The 23,851-nt window shown below is 45.5% G+C and overlaps 1 protein-coding gene across 1 annotated transcript; it reads left to right on the top strand.

Moving 5' to 3' along the window:
* The first annotated feature begins 5,382 nt into the window (after positions 1-5,382).
* Positions 5,383-17,081, top strand: LOC134342262 (probable G-protein coupled receptor 139). Its single transcript, XM_063040228.1, has 3 exons — positions 5,383-5,452; positions 6,960-7,867; positions 17,058-17,081. Exons 1-3 carry the CDS (start codon positions 5,383-5,385, stop codon positions 17,079-17,081), a joined length of 1,002 nt encoding a protein of 333 aa, XP_062896298.1.
* The last annotated feature ends 6,770 nt before the right edge of the window (positions 17,082-23,851 follow it).

Genomic DNA, 23,851 nt, shown 5'->3' with positions numbered 1-23,851 from the left:
TTTTTATACGGGGGTGGGCTGGGAGTTTGAGTTTTCTCTCTGGACATCTTTCATGTTCTTTCTTTGTTTCGTGACTCTGTGGGGGAGAACAGAAACTCAGTTGTTCATAAATACCTGCTTTGATAGTAAATTAACCTTTGAACTATCCGCTTCGAGCGGTACTTCCGGTGTCCAAACATTTTCATTCCGATTCCCATTCCTGTTGCGACGTGTCAACTCATCGCCTCTTCTTGTGCTAAAATGAGGCCACCCTCAGGGTCCAGGATCAGCACCTTATATTCCGTCTGAGTACCCCCTCTCCCTACTCGGGGCGGCTGGAGACTCTCGCTAAAAGGAGAGAGCGCGGGTGGGGTCCAGAATGAAACAGACGCTGTGTATGTTTGTATTTTTTTTATCAACAGTTTTCATCATACGATGTTACTGCGGAAGAGTGAACAGTAAATAGTCATAGTCATGGTTAACCCTAGTAGGACTCTGTCTTCATTGGTTCCGGTTTAACTTGGTGTTTAGTCGGAGTTTCAACACACTGCAGGAGAACACTACAGTGAAAAGGCGGAATCATTAGATGTTTCGACAAGTGGTACGATGGCTTCGCGATCAAGCACCGAGTCGCTTGCACTCAGCGCCGAGAGCAGTCGGACGTGGACAAGTGTGGCTGCCCTCGCAGGAGCTGAAGCAGAAGCCGCCAAGGTGCGAGCGTCATACGCTAACCGAGAAGCAAAACTGAAAATGGAAAAAGCTGCCGGAGAAGCGGAAAACCAGAAGGAAAAGGCAAGGATAGATACAGAGTTAGAAGTGCTGACTCTACAACGAGAAGCTGATGCGGTGAAATGCACGTTCTAGACGAGGCAGGAAAATCTGTGTCAGAAAGGGCCAAATTGGAACGCACCAGAGAATATGTCCAATCTCAAATTGACCTGCAGATTCATTCTCCCTCTCCATACTTGCCTGTGGCGTCCCATCTCGTGTGGAATCACAGGGAAGCTTCGTTGCATTGCGTCCACCTGGGGAAGACAACTCACAGTATGAAAGGGCTGACTACGAATACTTCCCGACACCAAACTTACCAGATCCGGCGGGATCAGAGACAAAGGCTGAAGTCAGAACATCAAATCCCATCATGAACGTCCACGCTCAGTCATATGTTCCCCAACATATTCCCCCGGCTAGCACACCACCTGCAGCAGAACCCTTGGCACAGTATTTAGCGCGACGAGACCTCGTCAATTCAGGACTGTACCAGTTTGACGATAAGCCTGAAAATTACCGTGCGTGGTACTCCTCATTCACCAGTGCCAGCGGCGGAGTCCAGCTCACGGCAACCCAAGAGTTGGACCTGATGACTAAATGGCTGGGAAAGGAATCAAGTGAACAGGTGAAACGCATACGCTCAGTGTACGCCAGCAACCCCAAACTAGCCTTACGCAAAGCATGGGAGAGACTGCGGGAGTACTATGCGGCTCCCGAAATTATTCAGAGGGCGCTATTTCAACGGCTGGACAATTTTGCTAGGGTGTCAGCCAAGGACCACACTAAATTACGAGAACTCGGAGATTTACTCATGGAGATTCTTTTAACTGGTTCAGCGTGAATGAACGCACAGGTCATTATTTAAAAGGAACAGCTTGGTGACAGAGCCTCCGGTCCACGTAATCCAATCCCCGTTACAGTCCCGCCACGTCAGAGGCCAAGATGGAGAACATTCCTCTGTTGCGAGAGGGTATTTCTAAAACAAGGAGCACAAGTTGCACACGATACTCCGGTTTCTGCCTCATAATGTCGAGACGAAGTTGGAGTTGGAAAACCTTTTTCTGACAGTGGGATAAAAGCTTCGTACTGAGACTATCAACGGACTATTTCTTACTTAACTGTTCACCGCATTTACACTTGAACAGTCTTCCAGGCGACCTGACAATTTATACAAGAGAAATTTCCAGGATGTTAAGCAAATCGCTATTCAGGTAACACTTTGCCTTTCATTTTCCTCTATAAATTACTTTTAAACACGTTATCTTTTATTTACCATGGATTATCTCGCACAACGAATTTCATTAAATTGCATTGGATCATCCTGGCGTCCTCCCCCTCCCAATTCCCCAATTCGCCCAATTTCACTTCGCAGGGAATGGCAGAAAATAAAACCCGCCCTCATAATTCTCCCCATCGCCCAGTTTCACCTCGCGGGGAATGCGAAATAAAAAAATAAAACCCGTACTCATAATTCTCCACATCGCCAAATTTCACCTCGCCTGGAGTGCCAGTAAAAAAATGCACCGCGCGATCCCGATACTAAAATAATCGATGCAGTCTATATCATGACAGACAGGGCTCCATTCTGTGCGGGACCACACATGGAATTGCTTGCTTCCCTGAACAGGAGTAATATTGCCAATAAATATTAGTAAATGTTGGCAATATTTGTATTTCTTCTCTGACAACTCGCACATCACTGTCTTTACCACGTAGGAATTTATCATGCTAAATCTAAAAACCATGTCACACTAGTTTGTACCATTTTCCAGTTACATCATGAAAAAACTCAGCATTTCCTTTCCATGACTCCAGACCCTGGCAGAGTAGATACTTCGAAATAACTTATTATTACATACTTTATTGGGGATTGGAGAATCGTTCCTGTTATTGCTGGTGGACTAGACTGTTTAGTTTGCCCTTGACGGTTTCTTTACGTACGCTGTATTCACCAACAGTTGATATATTTGAAATGTTCTGCTATTTGGTTAGAGCGTCCGACTCACGGTCTGAAGGTTGTGGTTTCGAGTCTCGCCCAAGGCAGCGTGTTGTGTCTTTGAGCAAGGCACTTAACCACACACTCCAGTCCACCCAGCTGAGAATGGGCACCGGCAAATGCTGGGGGTTAACCTCGCGATAGACTGGTGTCCTATTCGGGGGGGAGTCTCGTACTCTCAGTCGCTTCACGCCACGGAAACCGGCATAAGCACCGGCCTGATGAGCCTCAAGGCTCGGGACAGACTTTAACTTTAACCCAAATGGAGCCGACTAAATTCACAACCCTTTGCAGCTTCTTTCGGTCCTGTGCAGAGGCTCTTCCCCCCAATACCAGACTGTAATGAAGGTGGCAGAATGTATCCCCCCGTCACTCACCCCTCTCCCATTCCAGTTTCTTTCTCCATCTGTCCCACTCGCTGTCTCTCCACCTTCTCCCTCTCCGCCTCTCTCTCTGGCCTCTTTATCTCTTCTTCTCTCTGCTTGCCCCTCTCTAACTCCCTCTCCCCTTTCCATTTTCTCTCTCTCTCACTCACCCACTGTCTCTCTGCCTCTCACCCTCTCCGTTTCCTCTCTGTCTCTCTCGCCTCGCTCTATCCTCCTCTCCCTTTCCTCTCTCATTTTCCCTCACGTATCTTCTCTCTCGCTCCCTTCTCTCTATTCCTCCTCCCTCTCACTTCCCACTTTCACTCACCTCCCTCATTTCCACCTTCCTTCTCCCCTCTCCCATTCCATTTCCCCTCACCCTCCCTAACCCCTCTCCCTTTTGACTTTCACCCTCTCTCCATCACTCTGTCTCTCAACTCTCTCTCTCTCTCTCTCTCTCTCTCTCTCTCTCTCTCTCTCAAACACATACCTTTCTCTCTCACTCAGCTTCATATATACCTTCATATCAGGCTGTTCTCGCTGCCCCCGCATTCAACAAGTTCCCTCTGGGATTCCTACTCTCTGGTCTACGGAGTACTGGGTTAATAGTGCTGGTCCCCGGCATCTGATCTGTCGGGAAGCTCTGCACTGGTGAATACTGGAGCAAAGCATTCATTAACGACCTCCACTGCCGCCCCCGACTCCAGGCACATGTTTCTTTCCTCCTGTATCCCTCGTCGTTTCTACGCTCTCGTCCTCCTGGTCTCCTCCTCGCCAATGCACACTCCTAACACTAAGGTCCACTGTTTGGCTCCTTCTTGGCGACCTTGTAACTCTCCAGAACCCTCTCTGATGATTTCGGCTTCTTAACCCTTAAGCATGCTTCTTTCTTCCTCCGGAATGGATATTCCTCATCTCGTCACAGCCGTGACCCCTTCCAGTTAGCATACTTTCCCTACCTCAGCGGGACAAACCTGCCCAGAACGCCAAGCAAGGGCACCCGGAACAACCTTCACATTTCTGTTGGGCATTTCCCTGAACAGATCCGTTCCCAGTTCACATCCCCAGGTTCCTGCCTCAGAGCGTCATGATGGGTACTCCCGCAAATTAAACACTTCCCAATATATTCTGCTCATATCCTTGTCCATGGCTCTGTAAAAGTTCAGGGAGTTGTCGTCAGTATCTCCAAAATACTCGCTGAGCCTCGTATATCTTAGTTGAGCTTATTCTCTTCAAGCATCGGCTTTCTAAATTATTTCTAAACTTAACAATACTACGTCACTGTTTGCATTCTTTTAGCGCTCCCTCTCTTGTTTATTTATTTATTGTTTATTTCGGTGCTTTTGGACGTATTGCACTGCACACACATTTCACGGCATTTACTGGAGACAGTAAACGTGATGCTGGTTCCGATTCTGATAATGGAAATGAGGAGCCAGTGATGATCCATAATATGCACCGTCATTTACTGAGACCTTATTCGGAGCCGGAAAACCCGATGCACATTCGGTATCGGTGATATTTGTCACAGAGGTTATTATAGAGATTTTTAACCTTCAATGTCAAAAAGCGGGAATTACTTCAATACATTTCGTGCTGCCCTTGTCAATCTTGCCCGCACACTGGGCTGCTGAGTTCACTGTGACTGAGGAAGTATGGACAAAGTTGGAATAAGGTGATGGAATCCGTGTGGTCCACAATGACACTGGGCAAATAACGCAGACTGTGCAGGCCCGCTGTAAAGTTCATATGTGGGATTGGTTTCAGGATAAATTGTGAGATCGCTCAGAGCTAACATTTGCTTTGAGAGATATGGAGCGAGATATCATACAATTAATATCAAACAAAATGAATGTGAAGGCAACAATAGAAGTAGATACGAGAAAATCTGCAGATGCTGTAAATTCAAGCAACATACATAAAATGCCGGTGGAACGCAGCATGTTGTGTGTGTTAATATAAGTAGGTGATAGGTCATGACTGACATTTCAATCCGGAGTGCGGGGAACAGCTTTAAAAACTTTCTGATTGTCTACTTTACGAGACGGTGTTATGGACTGAGCTGTAAGTATTCCCTGCGGTGCCGAGAGAACACAGAAGTAGAAACGGCGCCTTGTTTGTTAACTGACTGTAACTAACCCGAGTTATTGTGCAACCTCTGTGTTTTTTTCACCGGGGTATAGATTAATGTATAAAAGGGCAGCGAGGTCAGAACGCAGGCGAGTGGCTCTCAGTGCTAGCAGTGCGGTACATTTTGTACAACACCCGAAAATGGCTCTACCGACAATCCGGCATGTGAGCATTGTACTTTACCCTATTCTCGCAGCTTTCGGTGTTCCGGGTAAGTCGACACATCCTCTGTCTGAAATGTTAGGGACGGACTTCTATTAACAGTCATTTCACCGGGTGTTGTTTACCGGCGAAACCGACCCAGCGCGGAGACACGGCAGACTACCGCTGCTGAACGGTTCATCTCCGCTCCACACGCTGATGCAGGGTCAAGTTCACTGTCACCCCGACCCCCCATCCCGCCCCCAAAGTTCATCATAGACGATGCTGCTGAAATTCAGGGAGATCAATCCTCTCTGCTGTTCACCACTGTCAGCGTAAATCTGATACCGGGATTGTTGCAGATTGAAATGTATTTTGTGACCTAACGTTTGGTGAAGGAGCAGTAGAACAGTACGACTTGTGGGAACGTTGCGGATTGTACCAACTGCCGCCGGAGTTGAATTAATTAATTAATCAATTTATTTATTTATTTATTTATTTATTCTCATTTTCTCTCTCTCTCTCTCTCTCTCTCTCTCTCTCTCTCTCTCTCTCTCTCTCTCTCTCTCTCTCTCTCTCTTTCTCTCTCTCTCTCCTTCCCTCCCCTCTTTTTGGATTTCCGATCAAACCTTTCATTATCTGTCTGTCCAGCAAGGGATTTGAATTAATTTCTCCCTGTCGCACCTTTAAGATGATAATGAATGTGATCAAAAATGGCGGATATATTCAAGTAAGAACTTATTTATTGATAGACGTTTCGGAAACTATTCGAGTTTAAGCTAGATTGCATACAAGCGACACAAGACGAGTCAGTGAAGTCTGATTCTGTTCACCGGGCCCTGCGCTCTTTCACTGACTAAACGGAGGGAACGAGGGCATCGGTTTCACCCTGGGGCTGATGACCGATAGCGGGCACGGCCCCACTGACTCCGGGCCTGTACTGGCTCAATAATAGAGTTCCGTTGAGTGGATTCTGTCGCTGCACATCAGCGGAACCTCCTACAGCTACTGTGTTCAGCTCTGTCACGGCTCTCATTCACTACGGCTGGTGTCTAAATGGGGCTTCGAGGGTAAGAGCAATTGAAATGACGATCCTACGGGTAGGGAATGTAGGGCATAAGGGAGGTATGGGAGAAGATGGTGATCTCCCCTATTTTTCTGGGTTGTGATGGCGAATGAGCAGCAGTGCTGCCCCCTCTCGGTTACTTCGCCAAGGTGACATCGAGAGCACGTCACCAGCAACTTAACCAGGAGCAGTGCTGCCCCCTCTCGGTTACATCGCCAAGGTGACATCGAGAACACGTCATCAGCAACTTAACCAGGAGCAGTGCTGCCCCCTCTCGGTTACATCGCCAAGGTGACATCGAGAGCACGTCACCAGCAACTTAACCTGGAGCAAATGCGCAGTTCGGCTGCAAACCGTTTTAGTTCACTGAATGAGGAGTTTTGATTCTCTCTTGGAAAATATTTCCCCGGTAATTTTGCCCATCACTGTCGGAAAAGTATTATCACATTGAATTCCAAGAACGCTTCTCCTCGCCCTGTTTGTAACTCACAATTTGTGACTCTTTCCCTAGCGAACCTATTGACAACGGTGGTCCTCTTCCGAGGGAATTGCGGCCTTTCCAAATGTATATCGCTCTACATGGCTTTCATGGCAATGGCAGATCTCCTGGTGATGATCCTCTGTGTAATTGCGTATCATATCGTCATGTACCAGTTTCCAAAATCCTTCCTGTCCTATACATCCGTCTGTAAGGTCGTCCTGTACTTCAATTCGACCTGCCTGCAAACCTCGGTCTGGTACACTGTCCTGTTTACAGCCGATCGGTTTGTAGCGATCTGTTGTCAGAAGCTTAAAACGAAATATTGCACGGTGAGGACAGCTGTTGCCGGCATTATAGCCGTTCCGCTCCTGATGCATTTACAGAACGTCCCGTATCTATTTCAGTATAAACCTGTGCGTGTAGTTAACGGTATTCAATGGGGCTGTCAGCCGAGCTCGTGGTTCATTACGTCTCTTGTGGGCGTCGCATTCTCCTTTCTACAGAGTATTTTAACGGTTATATTACCTTTTGTTCTGATAACCCTGTTTAACTGTCTGACGGTAAGGCGCATTTTATTAGCCAGTAAAGTACGCCGCGGACTGCGTGGTCACAGCAGTCAAACACAGAAGGATCCAGAGATGGAAGGCCGCCGGAAATCCATCATTTTACTCTTTAGTGTATCCGGCAGTTTCATTCTGTTGTGGCTGACGGTCACTGTGATCTTTCAGATCACCCGACTCACAGCAACCGTGCATTACGAAGGTGATTACACCGACTCTGCCTATGTCGCCACTGAAGCCGGCTACATGATCATGTATCTGAGTTCCTGCACGAACGCCTGCATTTATACAGCGACCCAGGCTAAGTTTAGAGATGAAATGCGGCTGGTGTTAAAATACCCTTGGACTTTATTTTTAATATTGGTTAAAAAAACACAGGTAAAGCAAAGCACATATTCCTAAAGGTCGAATGTTCATTAACTACTAATTCTCCGCATCGGGAATCTGTTATTGGGTCGCGATGTACATCTGGGTTTTATGTGTTTGAGTATAATACGTCTCGCTATTAAATTGACATGAAATGATATAACACTCCATTTCCGTGTAGAAGCGTCCTTGATAGCCGTGACGTCATCAACAATCCTGGTATCCGATCGCTCAGTTGATTTCATTCACTCGTTGCGTTTGACAGCTCCGTTGACACTCAGGGCTCATTTGGCCGCTGGGTAACTCGGGTAAAGGTGGAGCCATCGGAATGTCTTTTACACTGGCAGTGGAGATTCGCTGCGGTCAGCGCTGTGACAGAGCTACCTTCTTGTAGATTGCAGTGCGGAATCAATATTGCATAGATTCTGCCCCAGCTCTACTATAGCGACCTATGCCAATTCCCAGAGCCATAATCCAGCCCGTATCCCTCTCTACCTTTGTTAACCAAGGTTTATCCAGGCACGTTTCCATTGTTTTATTATCACCTGCATCCAGCACGTCTACTGCATACATAACCACGCCGCACTGGGCGAGAAAAAGAGAATGTCTTCAGATCTGCGTATAGATGTGCCACTGCTGACATAGGAGAAGACAAATTTGTTGGCTATCTGTACAATATACACCTCCTCATAATTGTATAAATTTTACAAGGACCATTCATTTTATTTGCTATTTCAGACAATCAAACTTCTCCTTTTGGTTTATCCCCTTCCTCACAGTCCAGGAAACAATCTACCATAGCTCAGTTCTTACAACATCCTTCCCATGGCGTGCAATCAGAATTGCACCCATTGCTCTCAGTCTGTTATCACCAGTGCTCCGTATCGCTGTCAGACCGAGTCCGAATTCTTCCACTCAAATCCTCGGTGAACAATGCAAGAATAACAAAATCCACTTTCGCTGTACTGTCCTCCTGCATTCAGAAAGGTATGGCCTAGCATTGAAAGGTTACAACTAAAACGACCCTCCAAAGGTCTATATGGTCTCCCAGATTTTTATTTCACAATGTGGATAAGTCTCATTTTGTTTCACATCCTCTTTTACAAACAATAAAGGATCCAGCGTCAAATCTACAGCTCGCCGCTTATTGCCGGCGTCCGGGAGGAGAGACACGCTCGCACACTGCCATTCGCATCCATTTACCACGCTAATTGTGTGACTAGTTTGCCAATTCATCTCCGCGTCCCTGTATCTGTCATGGGTGCCTTGTTAGAAACATTACTGAAGGCCATCCAAACTCTATCTACCTTCCTGCTTCGTTAAATCGTCGAGATTGTTCCTTTAAAAGCACAATCATATTTGTGACACTTGACGCCGCCGGCACAAGACCACACGGCTACGGTGTAGGGATCCGCATAGGCTCTGCGTATGGGTCGCGGCGACGCCGTACCTACGGCGTCGATTTGACGCAGAAGTATAAATAAGCCTTGTCTCCTTATTCGCTTCGTTGAACTGCCTTCCGAGCTGTATATACATATATTCTGTTAACCGGAATTTTCTGCCATGCCATTCCCATACCGATATAAAGAGAGCTGATCTCAATATTCAGGAAATGAAGTGATAAGGGGAGCGATGTGGAATCAGTGATGAAGGGAGAAAAATATATTTAAGGAGGCACAGACGGTAAACGACGTTTGGGGGATAAATTGAAGACGGGTGTTTGCATAACTAATGACACAACTAAATCGAGATGGCTGGGTTTATAATTTTATGCACTTGTATCCAAATCACTGCAAGGTCCCGTCCAAATCAGTCCCATGATCCCAGAGTTCAGCGCTCTTTCAGTCATGCCCGCACGGCCCTCCCTCCACCGCGGACGTCCATCCTTCAGCTACCCGAGGTGAAATTTCCGCAGTCCCATCCGTCGGCTCAGTAGCCTGTCCATTCCTTCCACTTTTGAGCATTCTCTCAGTGGAAAACTGGGCGAGATACGCATCCCGTCAACAACTCATCCACACGAATGCTCCAAGCCGTATGGTAATGGACACGTAACTGAAAGTGTTCCAGGAGAACGAAACGGGGCAAATAGAGCAAAGCCTCCTGGGTAATAACTGGGGAATAGCGATCACACTGTGAAAATTCGCGGCAATCCGGGTGGGCATATGAAATACAACAAGAAGCTATTCCTTAATGAGACATTATCACGACTAATATATTCCCACGAAGAAGTATTTCCTTTTTCCGCATCTAATCTCATTGATTTATATAAAAAAATGAATAATATGAAGTATTTCAAAGACTGAGCCTCCGCAGAACTTCAGGTGAAAAGCTGCAAGCGTTCACTCCATTTCCTGAAGGGTATTCTCCCCGTCACATTTCCAAATTATCCTGTTTCTTAACGCCACACCTGGGAAAAAATCCCTCTGTCCTTTCTTTTGTATCCTGTCGTCAGTGTGGAAGTTTGAGTGGAGCTCCTCAGCTCCGGCCTCCTGCATCCATTCCACACCCTCACACTCCTCATTTGGAGCTTCATTCCATAGAAACATAGAAACATAGAAAATAGGTGCAGGAGTAGGCCATTCGGCCCTTCGAGCCTGCACCGCCATTTATTATGATCATGGCTGATCATCCAACTCAGAACCCAGCCTTCCCTCCATACCCCCTGACCCCTGTAGCAACAAGGGCCATATCTAACTTCCTTTTAAACATAGCTAATGAACTGGCCTCAACAGTTTGCTGTGGCACAGAATTCCACAGATTCACCACTCTCTGTGTGAAGAAGTTTTTCCTAACCTCGGTCCTAAAAGGCTTCCCCTCTATCCTCAAACTGTGACCCCTCGTTCTAGACCTCCCCAACATCGGGAACAATCTTCCTGCATCTAGCCTGTCCAATCCCTTTAGGATCTTATACGTTTCAATCAGATCCCCCCTCAATCTTTCTAAATTCCAACGAGTACAAGCCCAGTTCATCCAGTCTTTCTTCATATGAAAGACCTGCCATCCCAGGAATCAATCTGGTGAACCTTCTTTGTACTCCCTCTATGGCAAAGATGTCTTTCCTCAGATTAGGGGACCAAAACTGCACACAATACTCCAGGTGTGGTCTCACCAAGGCCTTGTACAACTGCAGTAGTACCTCCCTGCTCCTGTACTCGAATCCTCTCGCTATAAATGCCAGCATACCGTTCTCCTTTTTCACCGCCTGCTGTACCTGCATGCCCACTTTCAATGACTGGTGTATAATGACACCCAGGTCTCGTTGCACCTCCCCTTTTCCTAATCGGCCACCATTCAGATAATAATCTGTTTTCCTATTTTTGCCACCAAAGTGGATAACTTCACATTTATCCACATTAAATTGCATCTGCCATGAGTTTGCCCACTCACCCAACCTATCCAAGTCACCCTGCATCCTCTTAGCATCCTCCTCACTGCTAACACTGCCACCCAGCTTCGTGTCATCCGCAAACTTGGAGATGCTGCATTTAATTCCCTCATCCAAGTCATTAATATATATTGTAAACAACTGGGGTCCCAGCACTGAGCCTTGCGGTACCCCACTAGTCACCGCCTGCCATTCTGAAAAGGTCCCGTTTATTCCCACTCTTTGCTTCCTGTCTGCTAACCAATTCTCCACCCACACCAATACCTTACCCCCAATACCGTGTGCTTTAAGTTTGCACACTAATCTCCTATGTGGGACCTTGTCAAAAGCCTTTTGAAAATCCAAATATACCACATCCACTGGTTCTCCCCTATCCACTCTACTAGTTACATCCTCAAAAAATTCTATGAGATTCGTCAGACATGATTTTCCTTTCACAAATCCATGCTGACTTTGTCCGATCATTTCACCGCTTTCCAAATGTGCTGTTATCACATCCTTGATAACTGACTCCAGCAGTTTCCCCACCACCGACGTTAGGCTAACCGGCCTATAATTCCCCGGTTTCTCTCTCCCTCCTTTTTTAAAAAGTGGGGTTACATTAGCCACTCTCCAATCCTCAGGAACTAGTCCAGAATCTAACGAGTTTTGAAAAATTATCACTAATGCATCCACTATTTCTTGGGCCACTTCCTTAAGCACTCTGGGATGCAGACCATCTGGCCCTGGGGATTTATCTGCCTTCAATCCCTTCAATTTACCTAACACCACTTCCCTACTAACATGTATTTCGCTCAGTTCCTCCATCTCACTGGACCCTCTGTCCCTTACTATTTCTGGAAGATTATTTATGTCCTCCTTAGTGAAGACAGAACCAAAGTAATTATTCAATTGGTCTGCCATGTCCTTGCTCCCCATAATCAATTCACCTGTTTCTGTTTGCAGGGGACCTACATTTGTCTTTATCAGTCTTTTCCTTTTTACATATCTATAAAAGCTTTTACAGTCCGTTTTTATGTTCTCTGCCAGTTTTCTCTCATAATCTTTTTTCCCCTTCCTAATTAAGCCCTTTGTCCTCCTCTGCTGAACTCTGAATTTCTCCCAGTCCTCAGGTGAGCCACTTTCTCTGGCTAATTTGTATGCTACTTCTTTGGAATTGATACTATCCCTAATTTCTCTTGTCAGCCACGGGTGCACTACCTTCCTTGATTTATTCTTTTGCCAAACTGGGATGAACAATTGTTGTAGTTCATCCATGCAACCTTTAAATGCCTGCCATTGCATATCCACCGTCAATCCTTGAAGTGTCATTTGCCAGTCTATCTTAGCTAATTCATGTCTCATACCTTCAAAGTTACCCCTCTTTAAGTTCAGAACCTTTGTTTCTGAATTAACTACGTCACTCTCCATGTTAATGAAGAATTCCACCATATTATGGTCACTCTTACCCAAGGGGCCTCTCACGACAAGATCGCTAATTAACCCTTCCTCATTGCTCAAAACCCAGTCCAGAATAGCCTGCTCTCTAGTCGGTTCCTCGACATGTTGGTTCAAAAAACCATCCCGCATACATTCCAAGAAATCCTCTTCCTCAGCACCTTTACCAATTTGGTTCACCCAGTCTACATGTAGATTGAAGTCACCCATTATAACTGCTGTTCCTTTATTGCACACATTTCTAATTTCCTGTTTAATACCATCTCCGACCTCACTACTACTGTTAGGTGGCCTGTACACAACTCCCACCAGCGTCTTCTGCCCCTTAGTGTTACGCAGCTCTACCCATATCGATTCCACATCTTCCCGGCTTATGTCCTTCCTTTCTATTGCGTTAATCTCTTTTTTAACCAGCAACGCCACCCCACCTCCCCTTCCTTCGTGTCTATCCCTCCTGAATATTGAATATCCCTGAACGTTGAGCTCCCATCCCTGGTCACCCTGGAGCCATGTCTCTGTGATCCCAACTATATCATAATCATTAATAACAATCTGCACTTTCAATTCATCCACCTTATTACGAATGCTCCTTGCATTGACACATAAAGCCTTCAGGCACTCTTTTACAACTCTCTTAGCCCTTTTTAATGCTTGCCCTGGATTTGTCGGCCTGCCACTTTTACTTTTCCCCTTTGTACTTTTTGCTTCTACGCTCACTTTACACCCCTCTGTCTCTCTGCACTGGTTCCCATCCCTCTGTTGTGAACTAACCTCCTCACACCTAGCCGCTTTAATTTGATTCCCACCCCCCAACCATTCTAGTTTAAAGTCACCTCAGTAGCCCCCGCTAATCTCCCTGCCAGGATATTGGTCCCCCGAGGATTTAAGTGTAACCCGTCCTTTTTGTACAGGTCACACCTGCGCCAAAAGAGGTCCCAATGATCCAAAAACTTGAATCCCTGCCCCCTGCTCCAATCCCTCAGCCACGCATTTATCCTCCACCTCATCGCATTCCTACTCTCACTGTCGCGTGGCACAGGCAGTAATCCCGAGATTACTACCTTTGCGGTCCTTTTTCTCAACTCCCTTCCTAGCTCCCTATATTCTTCTTTCAGGACCTCATCCCTTTTCCTACCTATGTCATTGGTACCTATATGTACCAGGACCTCTGGATCTTCACCCTCCCACTTCAGGATATCTTGGACACGATCAGAAATATCCCGGACCCTGGCACCAGGGAGGCAAACTACCATCCGAGTCTCTGGACTGCGTCCACAGAATCGCCTATCTGACCCCCTTACTATCGAGTCCCCTATCACAACTGCCCTCCTCTTCCTTGCCCTACCCTTCTGAGCTACAGGGCCAGACTCTGTGCCGGAGGCAGGGCCACTGTCGCTTCCCCCGGGTAAGCTGTCCCCCCCAACAGTACTCAAACAGGAGTACCTGTTGTTAAGGGGCACAGCCGCCGGGGTACTCCCCATCACCTTCCTTTTCCCCTTCCCCCTCCTAACCGTGACCCACTTGTCTGCCTCCCGTGGCCCCGGCGTGACCACCTGCCTTCCACTCCTCTCTATCACCTCCTCACTCTCCCTGACCAGACGAAGGTCATCGAGCTGCAGCTCCAGTTCCGTAACGCGGTCCCTTAGGAGCTGCATCTCGATGCACTTGGCGCAGATGTAGACGTCCGGGAGGCTTGGAGACTCCAGGGCCTCCCACATCCGACACCGAGAACAGCAAACTGCCCTCACAGTCATAATGCCCCTCTCCTCAAATAGCAACAGAAAATGAATGTCAAACCTTCCTCGCCTCACCCGCTTCCGCCTAAGCCCGGTGAGCCGAAGCCCTTAAGTCTTCACTCTGCTCCCGGCTCACTCCGCCGCCCGCAAACTACGCTGCCCGCTCTATGAGGCTCTGTTCCTTTTAAATCTGCCGCGCTGCACTGCCCTACGTCACACGCCTGCGCAGTCCCGCCTCTCAGAAAGCCGTTGGAGAAAAAAAAATAACGAAAATTTCAAAAATCTCTTTTTCGGCACTCCCACTCAGACTCTCAGACTCCTTCTTCGAATCAAATCCGAAGCAGGATGTCTGCCCTTTTAAATCTGCCGCGCTGCACTGCCCGACGTCACACGCCTGCGCAGTCCCGCCTCTCAGAAAGCCGTTGGAGAAAAAAAAATAACGAAAATTTCAAAAATCTCTTTTTCGGCACTCCCACTCAGACTCTCAGACTCCTTCTTCGAATCAAATCCGAAGCAGGATGTCTGCCCTTTTAAATCTGCCGCGCTGCACTGCCCGACGTCACACGCCTGCGCAGTCCCGCCTCTCAGAAAGCCGTTGGAGAAAAAAAAATAACGAAAATTTCAAAAATCTCTTTTTCGGCACTCCCACTCAGACTCTCAGACTCCTTCTTCGAATCAAATCCGAAGCAGGATGTCTGCCCTTTTAAATCTGCCGCGCTGCACTGCCCGACGTCACACGCCTGCGCAGTCCCGCCTCTCAGAAAGCGTTCTCACAGTTCCCATGTCTCCGCTGTACTTTTCCAATGTTGGAAGATTCTCCACACAGGTTTCTCTGAAGTTCCGTCCATCTGCCAACGGAGAGAAATTCCTTTCTGCATCTCAGTTATTTCCTCTGCATGTTCTCCCGACACCTCTCCCGAATTCAGCACGGTGAGATCCGCCTGGTCTTCGTCCTCTTCAATTTCTATTAATCAGCAAGATTCTACCAACCTTAACAACTCTTTTTTTTGATTTTCTCTGCCACTCCACGTCTTTCAGCATTTTGAAGGGAACATTTTTTACGTGATTTTCTGAAGTCTTCGGCCCTCGCCACCATTATGTCCTGGTCCTGGATGAGACACATCCACTGTGATCCAGGGACACAGAGCTGAGCAAAACAGCGGGCTGAGCGCTGGCGAAATTCTTGGCCGTCTCTGGAGTAGGTCTCTCTGCTGTGGGCCGAAGGGCCTGTAATGTGCTGTCAATATCTATGTTCTGTTTCAATCTTTTTATTAAGTTTCAAAATTAAACATAACAATAATAGTAACGATACACAGAGATCGGAATTACAATAACAACAGTTAGCATGTACAAGCACAAATTCCAAGTAGCAAATATAGTTTAGCCTCCCAACCTCATAGTAATTCACCATGAAAAAGATATTTTATAAACAGTGAAAAAGAAAACCCCCTAAACTAAAAAGAAACTAAACTAAACAAAAACACAAACAAAGCTTGGGCTGTCATATTACATCGGCTAAACATATTTGTTGTTAACTCCGCTCCCCTATACATGAACAAAAGAATTACTACAAAGGATTCAGAAAAGGTCAACTTACATCATATGAAAACATTGAATAAATGGCCTCCAAGTTTCTTCAAATTTAACCGAGGGATCCATAGTACCGCTCCTATTTTTTTTCCAAGTTTGGGCATGCTATCGTTTGGGAAAACAATTGAAATGTAGTGGGGGAATTAGAATCTTCCCATTTACATAAAATAGATCTTCTGGCTATTAATGTAACAAATGCAATTAGACTGACATGGATAAACGACTAGAGTCTATCACTGGTAGTTCAAAAATTGCAGTAGTAGGATGAGGTTGTAAATCAATTCGTAGAACTACTGAAATAATATCAAACATATTTTTTCCAATATTTTTCTAAAAGAGGACAAGACCAGAACATATGTGTCAAGAAGGCTACCTCAGAATGACATCTATCACAAACAGGATTTATATGGCAATAAAAACGAGCTGACTTACCCTTGGACATATGAGCCCAGAGAACCACCTTGAACTGTATCAAGGCGTGTCTGGCTCACATTGAGGAAGTATTGACTAATGTTCTATGTTCACACAGTTTTCTCACTCCATCCAGAGACAACAGTAATGGAGAGGTACAGCTGTTAATTTTGTGTACTTCATTGAATGTTTAAAGACACGTCGCCTGTGTTTTGGACAAACGACAGGCGGATCAGTAACCGCTCCTGCTTATCGCCGACCTTTCTGTTCCTGCCACTTTAATTCCCTATTCCTTGTAGGTTCTGATCTTTGTGTGTCTGACCACATACTCTGATATACAGGTGAAACACCCTGGTTTCCTTGGCTGCGTGAGTCTAAGGAAAACACTCTCAATTCCCGCCAAACTGGTGAGACTGAGATGGCTCGATCCCACCCCAAACCCCGGGTTGTGTGGGTGCTGTGTAATTTACTATCCTGTGACAAATAACAGACTTTACACTGCATACGATTAAAGGAATTATGCTTATGAATCTTAACTTAACTGAAAGGTTAGTGAAGAATAACAAAAATAAACTGCCCAATTCCAATCAAACAGTCACACGTGCACACGTTGGAACTCATCTGGAACTTCTCTGTCGCTCAGGCGCTGGGTCCTCGGTCAACGTAAAAGCTCACACCACCTTCCGAACGTCGCTCACAATCCATCTCGAACAAACGGGTCTCCCGCCGGATCCTGTGCTTCGACCGGTTCTCCACAGCGTCTTCTCTCCCCATCTCCCGCCGGACAAAACCCAAGCCCAACCTGAGTGTCCCTCACCAGAGAAACATCCCCTTAATTCAACCATCCTAATTGGATAGCACACATTTCTCCTCATCTCTTATGTTCAACCATCAGCCAAACCAGCTGAAAACAAGCTGCTTTTACAGAACTGCCAATATGAAATACATACAGAACAACAGTAAAAGTAATAACAGAGCATTACACTCTCCCCACACCAAAATAGTCATGTCATCATGATTGGAAATAATTTGTCATCTCATATTAATAACACCGCTTTCAATGGAATTTCGTGATGTCAGCAACTCCAATCCATTTGTAAAAGGTCGTGACATATCTCACTAGGGGGATAGTCGGAGCATTCTGTACCCTGGTCCTACATAGGCAAGCTGATTCTTTGAGACCTCCTTACCCTATCAACTATTTCTTCAGTTTCAGTCACTCCTTGGGATACCTCTGGTGTAGATGACGAGGGTTCTCCCGGTCTATCACTCGTGGCTTCCTGCAACCTTCCCTCAACTCGGCTTCATTCCCAGTTACTCTGGAGCCTAGACCCGTTTCCTGGTCCAGCTGCAAGCCTGCCTGAGCACTGCTAATTCCCCACACAACCGCCACCCCAACCCCCCGCCCAGGTCACCTGCCTCAGTGAGAGAAAGGCTGAAAACCCGTTCATTAATTTTGGGGAGTTGGTGAAAGGCAGCATATACCACAACCCCTTTACCTCATCCTCCGAGTCCTTCAGTCTCTCCACGTTGCGGCAAGGTCCTCTTACTAGGTGTAGGATCCAGGCCAGGCTCTGGGGTAACACGCACCTCTTGCCCCAGAGGTAGAAGGTGGTTCTGGTGCAGAATCCTGACAGGTCCATTCCCATCCTCTGGTATCACTCATAAAACTAGTACGTTTGGCATTTGACTCTCCATTACATAGGCCGTAGCCTCCCAGCGGTCAGCCAACTTATACTTCCCTGTTAGAGCCAACTTCATTATGAGGACTCGGTTTCCAGGCATGCACTGGGAGAACCTAACTTTTTGATCATCTTCTCCATGTGCCTTGCGTGTTACACGTTTGGGCGATCATGGCTTTCCACGTCACAGCATCAATGATATCTCGCACATTTAGATCTGATCTTTCACAGTGCCCATATATCTTCTTCCTTGCCTTCCTCTTCCGCGTTTCCCAGGCATACGGCCTTGTAATGTAAGACATTCTATTTCTCCCTTTCTGTAGACATGGCCCAGGAATTTAAGTTTCCTCTCATTTAATGTTCTCATTAAAGATCTTTCTGTATGGTCACATTGGAGTACTATCTCATTAGTTACCATATCCCTACATGATATTTTCAGCGTTCTTCTAAGAAACCACATTTCTGTTGTTTCTAAGTTACTTTGGAGTTCTGGTGTTATAGTCCATGTTTCGGAAGCATACAGCAAGATTGATCAGATGCAACATTTTAGTAGCCTAAGCCTTGTTGTCAGAGAAATGTGTCTGTTGGTAAAAATGGGTTTCATTTTTTGAAAGCTGGTTTTGGCAATGGCAATTCTTCTTTTTATTATTTCCACTTTAGTTCCAGCATCTTGTGATATAAAGCTACCAAGGTAATTAAAGCCGGTCTTTTGTTCAATCTCTTGGTTACCGATGTATAATTGGCAGTCGGGGGTATCCTGTTGTTTTGATTTTACCATACATTTGTTTTTTTACAGTTGATGGTTAGACCAAGATCTGCACTTGTTTGTATTAATTTGTCCAGGAGAATGCGTAGGTCTTCTGCAGCACTTGCTGTTAGGGTGGTATCGTCTACATCTCTTATATTGCTGATGTTAACACCTCCAATTTTTATCCCATCTATGTCTTCTATTTCTCTGAGAATCACTTCATTATAGATATTAAATATTTCCGGTGAGGCAACGCATCCCTGTCTAACTGCTCTTTTAATTTTAGTCCAACTGCTTATATTATCATCAATTTTTACCTCCGCTGTTTGATTCCAATATAAATTTTGAAACAGTTGTTGGTCCCTTCAGTGTTTAGTTTAGCGAGAATTTGAAATATTTTATCATGTTTCATTTTGTCGAATGCTTTAGTGAAATCGATAAAACATAAAAAGACATCATTTTCATATTCAACTGCCCTTTCGGAAAGCATTCATAGTATGAAAATTGTGTTCCTATTTCCTCTATCCTCAATAAACCCATATTGCAGTTTAGAATTTTCTGTCTTAATTTGTTTTTAATTCAACTCAGAACAATTCTCAACAAAATCTTTATTATGTGACTTATAAGACTGATTGTTCTGTAATTTTCGCTGTCAATGATTCTAGGAATTTGTGGCAGTTATAAATACTGATTTCAAGAGATCGTCACTTTTCAACATAATTGTATAAGGGCTAAGTGAGTTGTAAAAGAGCGCCTGAAGGCTTTGTGTGTCAATGCAAGGAGCATTCGTAACAAGGTGGATGAATTGAAAGTGCAGATTGTTATTAATGATTATGATATAGTTGGGATCACAGAGACATGGCTCCAGGGTGACCAGGGATGGGAGCTCAACATTCAGGGTTATTCAATATTCAGGAGGGATAGACATGAAAGAAAAGGAGGTGGGGTGGCGTTGCTGGTTAAAGAGGAGACTAACGCAATAGAAAGGAAGTGCATAAGCCGGGAAGATGTGGAATCGATATGGGTAGAGCTGCATAACACTAAGGGGCAGAAAACGCTGGTGGGAGTTGTGTACAGGCCACCTAACAGTAGTAGTGAGGTCGGGGATGGTATTAAACAGGAAATTAGAAATGTGTGCAATAAAGGAACAGCAGTTATAATGGGTGACTTCAATCTACATGTAGATTGGGGGAACCAAATTGGTAAAGGTGCTGAGGAAGAGGATTTCTTGGAATGTATGCGGGATGGTTTTCTGAACTAACATGACGAGGAACCAACTAGAGAGCAGGCTATTCTAGACTGGGTTTTGAGCAATGAGGAAGGGTTAATTATTAATCTTGTCGTGAGAGGCCCCTTGGGTAAGAGTGACCATAATATGGTGGAATTCTTCATTAAGATGCTTATATTTCATTAAGCAGTAAGTGCAGAAAATGCCAAGAGAAACCAGACACAATCCTGTAGCAGTTTAACTCAAACTGATTACTTACAAAGGGACAATCAAATGGCATATATCATTCACTAAAATCTTGCTTTAAAATACAAACTCATGAATGCCCTCTATCACATCATAAAGGCACCATAAATTCAAGCCTGATCCAGTTTTACAGTCAAAATATTAACAATTATGTGATAATCAATACAAGCAGGATCAACTCCCTCAACAGATAAAACCATTCCCAACCAACAGATGTTCCTCAATCAGTGGAGCACATCACCACGGGTCTTGTTTGTGTCATCAGTCAGTAAACCGAAAGACTTTCTCTGCCAGTCAGCTTCCAAATGTTGCTACTTTGTCATTCATTGCCACGCCCCGCTGCTGATTCCCTTCTCCTCATCATACATTCTTACCCCGACCATCATCCAGAGCCCCAAACTCTGCCCTGTGCAGACCCACCTCTGGTTTGTGACCCTGCTCCATCTGCAGAGAATTCAAGGGAAGCCTCTTCAATTAGAGCAGGAGAGAGTAATACAGTGACAGCAGGCCTGAATAGGGATCTTGACGGGATGAAAGCCTGGGCAGACGACTGGAATGTCACTTTTGAGCCTACTAAGTGCAAGGCGATGATGATGTCCAGGAAGAGAAGTCCAACTAACCCCGACCTGTATTTTGGGAACTGCAAAATCCTTGGTGTCAATATTGACAGCACGTTGGTATGGGATAAACACGTTTCCACTATTTCATACATGGCTGGACAAAGGCTTGGAGCTCTGTGGAAAGTAGCATCCAAATTAGACAAAGAGGGCAGAGCCACGGTTTACAAAGCCCAGGTACAAAGTATCATGGATGAATGCCTCACAGAGTGGCCTCAGCCAGTTTGATTCCATTCAGAGAAAGGCTCTCAGGATTATAGGTGTAGATGAAAATGCACAATGCAGAATATACAAAATGCACGCCAGCCACAGCCCTGCAGACCCTCACGCCATGCTGCCTTCATCTTATGAGAGACGGCGTACCAGACAATCAAGTTTGTCTATGCCTGCACAGGCTGTTTCTATGCCTGATGCGAGAACCCACACACTGGATAGAAGCTTCCTTCACTGTGCTATCAGAATTTGGAACAGCCTTCCAGATGCTGTGGTTGGAAACATCTGCGACAATGGGGTGCAAGCATTCAAGAGTCGAGTGCACAAACACCTATCATCTCTGGCAGGGAAGTCATATGCTTCTTCATAAGCTATCATGAAGGGGACCAGGATGGCAATGCTTGGTTGTTGGCAAGTAGGGTTAATACCTGACTTTCAAGAGCACTTGTGACTTATCTTCCGGCTGGACTTAGTCCTTAAACTGCTGGAGAACAGTGCAGAAAGAACAGGTGCTGTTTCCTCCCGGTAGGGATTAGTTTTTAGTTCCAAGTGCTCCTGTTACATTCTGTCACCCTGCAACCTTATCCGTCAATCTCTTTGAATTATGGAGGGCAGCATGTGTATATATATGTCTCTGTCCAGCAGATTTCATCATGATCATCATGACTCCAGTATTTATACTATTTTTAATTTCTCTTACCTGTACATATTAATTCAGAAACAAAGGTTCTGAACTTAAAGAGGAGTAACTTTGAAGATATGAGACGTGAATTAGCTAAGATAGACTGGCAAATGACACTTAAAGGATTGACAGTGGATATGCAATGGCAAGCATTTAAAGGTTGCATGGATGAACTACAACAATTGTTCATCCCAGTTTGGCAAAAGAATAAATCAAGGAAGGTAGTGCACCCGTGGCTGACAAGAGAAATTAGGGATAGTATCAATTCCAAAGAAGTAGCATACAAATTAGCCAGAGAAAGTGGCTCACCTGAGGACAGGGAGAAATTCAGAGTTCAGCAGAGGAGGACAAAGGGCTTAATTAGGAAGGGGAAAAAAGATTATGAGAGAAAACTGGCGGGGAACATAAAAACGGACTGTAAAGGCTTTTATAGATATGTAAAAAGGAAAAGACTGGTAAAGACAAATGTAGGTCCCCTGCAGACAGAAACAGGTGAATTGATTATGGGGAGCAAGGACATGGCAGACCAATTGAATAATTACTTTGGTTCTGTCTTCACTAAGGAGGACATAAATAATCTTCCAGAAATAGTAAGGGACAGAGGGTCCAGTGAGATGGAGGAACTGAGTGAAATACATGTTAGTAGGGAAGTGGTGTTAGGTAAATTGAAGGGATTGAAGGCAGATAAATCCCCAGGGCCAGATGGTCTGTATCCTAGAGTGCTTAAGGAAGTAGCCCAAGAAATAGTGGATGCATTAGTGATAATTTTTCAAAACTCGTTAGATTCTGGACTAGTTCCTGAGGATTGGAGGGTGGCTAATGTAACCCCACTTTTTAAAAAAGGAGGGAGAGAGAAACCGGGGAATTATAGACCGGTTAGCCTAACGTCGGTGGTGGGGAAACTGCTGGAGTCAGTTATCAAGGATGTGATAACAGCACATTTGGAAAGCGGTGAAATGATCGGACAAAGTCAGCATGGATTTGTGAAAGGAAAATCATGTCTGACGAATCTCATAGAATTTTTTGAGGATGTAACTAGTAGAGTGGATAGGGGAGAACCAGTGGATGTGGTATATTTGGATTTTCAAAAGGCTTTTGACAAGGTCCCACACAGGAGATTAGTGTGGAAACTTAAAGCACACGGTATTGGGGGTAAGGTATTGGTGTGGGTGGAGAATTGGTTAGCAGACAGGAAGCAAAGAGTGGGAATAAACGGGACCTTTTCAGAATGGCAGGCGGTGACTAGTGGGGTACAGCAAGGCTCAGTGCTGGGACCCCAGTTGTTTACAATATATATTAATGACTTGGATGAGGGAATTAAATGCAGCATCTCCAAGTTTGCGGATGACACGAAGCTGGGTGGCAGTGTTAGCAGTGAGGAGGATGCTAAGAGGATGCAGGGTGACTTGGATAGGTTGGGTGAGTGGGCAAACTCATGGCAGATGCAATTTAATGTGGATAAATGTGAAGTTATCCACTTTGGTGGCAAAAATAGGAAAACAGATTATTATCTGAATGGTGGCCGATTAGGAAAAGGGAAGGTGCAACGAGACCTGGGTGTCATTATACACCAGTCATTGAAAGTGGGCATGCAGGTACAGCAGGCGGTGAAAAAGGCGAATGGCATGCTGGCATTTATAGCGAGAGGATTCGAGTACAGGAGCAGGGAGGTACTACTGCAGTTGTACAAGGCCTTGGTGAGACCACACCTGGAGTATTGTGTGCAGTTTTGGTCCCCTAATCTGAGGAAAGACATCTTTGCCATAGAGGGAGTACAAAGAAGGTTCACCAGATTGATTCCTGGGATGGCAGGACTTTCATATGAAGAAAGACTGGATGAACTGGGCTTGTACTCGTTGGAATTTAGAAGATTGAGGGGGGATCTGATTGAAACGTATAAGATCCTAAAGGGATTGGACAGACTAGATGCCGGAAGATTGTTCCCGATATTGGGGAGGTCCAGAACGAGAGGTCACAGTTTGAGGATAGAGGGGAAGCCTTTTAGGACCGAGATTAGGAAA

This window comes from Mobula hypostoma, unplaced genomic scaffold (assembly GCF_963921235.1).
Source record: "Mobula hypostoma unplaced genomic scaffold, sMobHyp1.1 scaffold_148, whole genome shotgun sequence".
NCBI classification, from domain to species: Eukaryota; Metazoa; Chordata; class Chondrichthyes; order Myliobatiformes; family Myliobatidae; genus Mobula; species Mobula hypostoma.
This window is presented reverse-complemented; position numbering and strand designations above follow the sequence as displayed.

Excerpts from the sequence above, each read along its gene's own strand:
- LOC134342262 (XM_063040228.1), top strand. The coding sequence starts at position 5,383 with ATGGCTCTACCGACAATCCGGCATGTGAGCATTGTACTTTACCCTATT. Across the intron at positions 5,453-6,959 it reads CGCAGCTTTCGGTGTTCCGG|CGAACCTATTGACAACGGTG; the intron begins GTAAGTCGACAC and ends CTCTTTCCCTAG. Across the intron at positions 7,868-17,057 it reads TATTGGTTAAAAAAACACAG|GCGCTGGGTCCTCGGTCAAC; the intron begins GTAAAGCAAAGC and ends TCTGTCGCTCAG.